The sequence below is a fragment of the Propithecus coquereli genome, unplaced genomic scaffold (assembly GCF_000956105.1).
Source record: "Propithecus coquereli isolate 6110/MARCELLA unplaced genomic scaffold, Pcoq_1.0 Scaffold479, whole genome shotgun sequence".
Lineage (NCBI taxonomy): Eukaryota > Metazoa > Chordata > Mammalia > Primates > Indriidae > Propithecus > Propithecus coquereli.
Genome location: NW_012150607.1, coordinates 239,931 through 246,964, shown reverse-complemented (window position 1 = coordinate 246,964; position 7,034 = coordinate 239,931). Strand labels below are relative to the sequence as shown.

At 43.7% G+C, this 7,034-nt stretch overlaps 1 protein-coding gene across 1 annotated transcript in view; it reads left to right on the top strand.

The window, feature by feature from the left end:
- Positions 1-5,928: 5,928 nt before the first annotated feature.
- The window catches only part of LOC105819297 (endogenous retrovirus group K member 21 Rec protein-like), a 4,508-nt gene continuing 3,402 nt past the window's right edge, over positions 5,929-7,034 (top strand). Inside the window, exon 1 of the mRNA XM_012655500.1 lies at positions 5,929-6,183. Coding sequence (XP_012510954.1) covers positions 5,965-6,183 — 219 coding nt within the window. The 5' untranslated portion in view covers positions 5,929-5,964. The remainder of the gene's footprint in view (positions 6,184-7,034) is intronic.

The following is a 7,034-nucleotide window of genomic DNA, read 5'->3' as shown; positions in this document are numbered from 1 at the left end:
CTCAGCTGTATCAGCAGAAGAACTGAAGTCCATCGCAGAGCCATCCTGGTGCAGTGCAATGCTTCTTTTCAAATTGCTATTCTCTCTGCCCTTTCTCATGCTTATTTCCAAGCATAAATCAATCAAGTTAAAATTTAACTCCTATGCTTAAAAGTAAGTACATTAACTGAACAGTCTGAGCATGTGGTTGGTAAGTGGATGTACTAAAGGTAGGTCGTATTTACACAAGTGTGTTCAATGTCCCTTTTATGTTTATAGTGCATTATTGCAGAAAATTTTGATGACCTTGTAAGTGCAAGTAATCTGTTTTATGTAATGTATTTTAGAATAGTGCCAAAAATTGTGGCAAGTGAGAGGCTCTTTGGTGTGCAGTCCCTTGATACAGAAATAGAAATAAAGCAATTGTGTAGCTGAGTCACTATTTCTTGAATATCATGGTTCAAAGATTTGTTTTAGTAAAACTTTGTTCATATATAATGTATATCCCATATGATTCATCATTATTGTTAAAAATTTAATGTCTCCTAAATGTGTTCATAGAACTGTGCATCCACTACAAGTTGTCTTATCTCCCTAAAAGAATCCCTGTGCCCTTGAGCTTTTATCTCCCCACCCTGCATTTCTCCATCCCCCCTGCCTGTAGAGGACACCTTTGTCTGGGAAAGTTTCCTTGTTGTTCTTCTCAAGAACATGTCCGTGACCTTGCACGCAAGTCCACAGCGTCCTCTCTCTGCAAACAGGAGGGGCTAGAGAATTGAGATGCAAACATCTGTTTGCGGGAAACGAAACAACAAGGAACTGGGACGTGTTGAGTCGGGACGGTGTGGGAACAAAGAACTTGCAATGGGACAGTTGCCAAACAGCCTGCATTATAAATAAACAGCTACAGAGAGAGCTTTTCGCTGCGGCCTCATACTGTCTTGTGGTGTCTGGATCTTTTTGTACGGGCTGCAGTCATGCGTCTGCATCTTTATGTCTCTGTGTTTATTCCTCGGTCTGAAGCGCGGGCCAAGTCAAGTGGCACAGCGGAGCAGGGTTGCGTCACTCCAGGCCGTGGAACCGGAGGGGTACCTCTTTGGCATAAGGTAAGTGGCACCCAACAGAGGACCTCCGGGATTATGGGGAATTCCCCTTCAGCTGCGGAACGAGAATATCGAAAGTTAGTCCAGGGACTTTTACACTCAGTGGGAGTGGAAGTTAAAGATACTACTTTAAAGCAATTGTTTGACTTAGTGCAGCAGCACTGCAATTGGTTTCAGTTTCAGTCCCAGGTTCAGTTAAATTTGGGCAGCTGGTAATAGGTTATTAAAGCCTGTCGTGTAGCCCATCAAGGAGGCGACATGGTTAACTTAAAAAGTTGAACTGTTAAGCACTGCAGCTACTGGAAACAGACTCGGAGAAAGCTGAGTGGCAGAATGGGGAGGAGCTGGATTCTCCTCCCCCTGAGCAGATCCCAGAAGTGACTCCTCTAATAGATAGTCAGGAAGGGGTTAACTCTCTATCCCCTGACACTGGAATAGCACAATTTATTGCCTCGTTAAAGAAATGTTTACTCTCTCTTATCACTACCTCCACAGCCCCGACAGCGCCCCCAGCTTATCCTGTCTCTTTGCCACCCCCCTGTCTCTTTGCCACCCCTGCCGCTGCAGTTCTCCCTCGGGCTGGAGCTACTTTCATTTTCCCTATAGTAGGGCAGCCTTTTGGCCCTGGTGTAGATCCACAGTTCCCGAACGGGGGACAGCGTATTACTTATCATGCCCTTCAGTATAAATTCCTAAAGGATTTAAAACAGGCCGTCCAAACTTATGGTCCACAGTCCCCTTTCGTTCATGGTCTTTTGGACGCCTTTTCTAGTGAAAACATTCTTGTACCCTTGGACTGGGAGAATATTGGTAAAGCAGCCTTAGAAGGCCCCCAATGGTTGCAATTATGCAGCTGGCGGGTAGAGGAAGCTAGAATTCAAACACGACTCAATGCACAGCGGCAACCTCCGGGTCCCACGGAGGAGGAGCTTACGGGGTCGGGACAATATTCTACTCTGGTCACACAGGCGGCCATAGAGGACCCAGCCTTAACACAGGTGAGGTTGATTTTTCTCAAAGCATGCAGAAAAATTGAAACCTGAGGTCAGTCTACGCCATCCTTTGTAAAGACCTTGTAGGGTCCCACGGAGCCCTATACTGATTTTCTATCTCGCTTAAAAGAGGCAGTCTACCGTGGGATGGGAAGTTCTGAAGCTGCCTCCCTTATTCTGCAATCTTTGGCTGTTGAGAATGCCAATCCAGATTGTCAAAAGATTCTCAGGCCTCTGAAGGCTAGTGGCGGGACATTGGATGAATATGTATGAGCCTGTGCTGGGGTTGGTGGCGCTGCTTATCATACTTCTTTGTTGACCGGAGCTATTCAAAAGGGGTCTGATCGGCCTGACTGTTATAATTATGGCTGACCTGGCCATCTTCGTAAGGAATGCAGAAGGAAAGGTGGGACTTTGTTACATAAACCTCAAAGCTTCCTCCTCCGGTGATTTGTACCCGTTGTGGAAAGAGGCCTCATTAGGCCAGCAAGTGTCGCTCCAAAACTAATAAAAATAGAAATCCTCTGCCACCTCTGAGTAATAACCAACCATCGAGAAACTATTTGCGAGGCCCTCAGTCCTGGGGCCCCCCAAACAACAATACGGGGCTTCAACAGTATCCAGTGAGCAACGGTCTTGCACATCAACAGATCAGTCCTTGGAAGTTACACAATTGTATGCTGTTACCTCTGGGAGTGCAGCTGCCGATCTGGCGGTCGCTAGGACCTATACCTTAACAGCTGCTGAGAGTGTTCACAAATTATCCACCCAGGTATATGGTCCCCTTCCAGAAGGTAAAATGGGTTTGATCATTGGTCATAGCAGCTGCACTGTTAAAGATATCTTTGTTCATTTGGGAGTTATTGATTCAGATTATATTAGGGAGATACAAATTATGGTTTCAGTTTCTCATACAACTCAGATATATGCTGGAGATCGTATAGCTCAATTCCTTTTGCTGCCCTACACTCCTTTTGCTACATGTGATGTTAAAAGAACCGGTGGTTTTGGCAGCACAGGTAATAAAGTTTTTTGAGAGAACCTGATTCAAGATGCTTGCCCTGTTTTCACATTGACTGTTGCCAGTCGCCAATTCAAAGGTTTAGTGGATACTGATGCTGACGTTTCCATCATCAGCCTCTCTCAATGGCCTTCTGATTAACCCAAAACTATTGTCCCTGCAGTCTTATCTGGCTTAGGCCAAGTTCAGTGTGTTTATTGCAGTAATGATGTCTTGAAATGCCTTGGCCCTGATGAGCAGCCAGTCTCCCTGTCGGTTTATATTGTTGACATTGCTGTTAACCTATGAGACAGGGATCTCCTTCATCAATTTGGAGCATTTTTATCTATCCCTCACCTTGCTCCTAATGTCAAAAACATGATGCTTAAAATGGGGTATAACCCCCTGCTTCCTATAGATTCTTCTACTTCTTTAAACTAGTTGCCACTGCTCAGGAAATTCCTTGAGCTCTGCCCCTACACTGGAAAACAGATACTCCTGTGTGGACTGAGTAGTGGCCACTACCCTTTGAAAAGCTCGAGGCCTTAAAAGTGTTGGTTTCTGAACAGCTCACTACAGGTCATATTAAACAGTCTACTTCCCCCTGGAATTCTCTTGTTTTTATCATCAGAAAAAATTCAGGTAAATGGCACTTCTTGATGGACCTGCAAAAAATCAATAAATGTATCCAACCTATGGTTTCTTTACAGCCTGGTTTGCCCCTTCCTTCTATGATACCTAGAGGATGGTCAATGCTAGTCATAGATTTAAAAGACTGTTTTCTCACTATACCTCTTCAACTCTGTGACAAGGAGCGTTTTGCCTTCACCATTCCAGAATATAACAATGGCCGTCCTACAGAACGGTATCGGTGGCGGGTTCTGCCCCAAGGCATGTTGAATAGCCCTACCCTCTGCCAGGAGTTTGTTGATCGTGCCTTGAACCCAGTGCATCTGCGACATCCTGCTGTTGTGTTGTACCATTATATGGATGACATTCTTTTAGCAGCTCCTACTACAGCCAAATGAGATGCTGCTTTTTCTGATCTCCAACAACAACTAACTTCCTATAATTTAATTCTAGCACCAAAAAAGATTCAAACTGACCTGCCTATCGACTGTCTCGGCTATTGCCTGTCAAGAATATAGATTCCATCTCAAAAATTACAAATTTGCAGGGAAAATTTAAAGACTTTGAATGATTTTCAAAAACTTTTGGGAGACATTAATTGGCTCCGCCCAACTTTAGGCATTCCCACCTATGCCCTACAGCATTTATTTTCTACCTTAGAAGGTGATAGTTCCTTGACTAGCCCTCGTATCCTTACCCCACAAGCAGAAAAGGAGTTGCGGTTCGTGGAACAACGACTTACCTCTGGAACTTTGACATTCCTTGACCTTTTCTGCTCTATAATTTTTTATGTATTTCATACACCCCATTCACCTTCTGGATGTTTAGGTCAAGACCATGGCATTCTTGAGCAGTTGTTTTTACCCAATCAACAGAACAAAAAACTGACTACCTATTTGGATAAACTTGCTTTTTTGATCCTTCATGGCCAATGACGTTGTAGGCAACTTTCTGGCCAGGATCCCTGTCGTATTGTTACTAAATTAACAGCCAAGGATATACAGGCAAATTTTGAATTTTCAACTGCCTGGCAAATAGCCTGTGCCGACTTTATAGGTCAGTTTGATAATCATTATCTGGCCCATAAACTATTCTCTTTTCTTCAAACTCATTCTGTTCTTCCTATTTCTAATATTACATCACAACTTGTTCCAGGCCCTACATTTTTCACTAATGCATCCGACTCCTCCAAAACAGGATATTGGAGTTCAATTACACAAAAGTTGTCTCTCCCCCTTTCTCTTCCGTCCAAGAAAGTAAATTATATGCTATTTCTTTGGTTTTACAGGATTTCCCTTCGACAACTTTAAACATTCTCAGTGTCTCTCAATATACTGTTTATGTTACTTCTCAATTCCTTAACTCTCCTTTGGTCGTGTTCAGTCCCTCTTTATATTGCTCATACTCGTTCTCATTCTGGCCTTCCTGACCCTCTTACCCTGGAAAATGCTACTATTGATTCCTTACTGATTACTTCTGTTCAACAGGCACACGCCGAGCATGCCTTGCACCATACCAATACTAGAGGACTACAACGTCGCTTCTCTATCACTCGTAAGCAAGCCAGACAGATTGTCCGCTTTTGTTCTGCTTGTGCCCCTATTAATCTTCCTTCTCTTTTACCAGGCTGTACTCCTTCAACACAACCAGATTTGGCAAATGGATGTTACCTATTTTCACTCTTTCAGCCGTCTTCGCTATATTCACCATACTATTGATACTTGTTCTCATTTTCGGTGGGCCACAGCTCAGAGTTCTAAAAAAGCTGATGCAGTTATCACCCATCTACATTCCTACTTTACTGTTATGGGCCTCCCACATACTATCAAAACTGACAACACCCCAGCCTGTACCTCTCACAAATTGGCTGATTTTCTTCACCTGTATTCCATCCATCATGTTACTGATATACCCTCTAACAGTCAAGGCCCAGCTATCATTGAACATGTCAATCATACCTTAAAACTTCAACTTTTAAAACAAAAAGGGGGAACTCTGGAGTCACCTCATCGTCATCTTCTTCAAGCCCTTTTCACATTAAATTTTTTGAATCATTGACAGGCATTGGGAACCTCTGCTGCGGAGCGTCATTTCACCCCCACTAAACCTCTAACTCCTTCTTCTCCTGATCCTGTCTAGGTCTGTTTATCTACTGGTGATTGGAGGGATAGGGTGGTACTACAGTGGGGTTGGGGCTATGCTTATGTTTCCACAGATAACGGTTGTGAGTGGGTACCAATGCGCTGTCTTAAGCGACACGATGGCCAAGCGAGGGCGGACTGAGGACCTGCTCAAAGAATTCGAGAACTTGACCATTCACAGCAGGACCTACACCATGGCCACGACTCGGGCCACACCACCAATGTGGGTACAGCTTAAGGAGCTTACTCAGGAGGCTAAAAATGTGGTAACATGCACGCAACAGCCACGCAACCCTGGTACTCTTTTTCTGGCAATGCTCGCCATTGTTTCTTGCCAGGTAGGCTGCATGTGTCCCTCTTCTACTTATACCTATTGGACCTATGTCCCATATCCCCCTTTATTCAAAGCTGTAGCATGAGGTGACCCAGAAGTCATGGTGTACACCAATGATTTCAACTGGATACCTGCTCCCTACCAAACTCCATCTTTATATTACAAAGAGGAAGGGAGGCTAATCTCCAATTATCCTATAAATGTAAAAGGATATCCTATCTGCTTCAGTCTTAGGCCTTGTCTGCCTATTTCCCATGAAGCCTGGGGGCTACAGTATAATACCTCCTCTTTTGCGGCCTTCACGGTTCTTTTATCCGTAAAAGGCCTCTGAGGAAAACCTACCAATTTGACTGAGGGCCAGTCACCCTTGCCCATATGTGCTATGCCACATATTGATGCTCCTTTACAACATATAAAGTGTACTAAATGTAGAGGCAAAGCTTTGAATCTTTTAAGTGAAACCCCACCAATTGTTGATTGGAGCCCCCATGGCGATTTTCATAGAAAATTCTCTAATCACTCACTTCGGTGGCATCATAGGTTTAACTCTTAGATGCCTCAGCAAATAAAACTATTATATAGCATGATAAGGGCTTATCTCCTCCTCAACCTCATCTTTTGGGAACCACTGTGATGCAAGGCCATATATGAAAACTGCTTGCATCTGGAGAGCATATAAATATATGGACAAGTAACATGTCCTATAATAACTCAGTAGGTTTCCAGGTCCATTTACATAAAAATCATTCTATATATATCTTGGCCTGTGTCCCCTATCCATATCTCTTGCTGATGGGCAAAGTCACTTGGAATTTATCAATTAACCATATTCATTGTGTAAGTAACTGTTCTCTG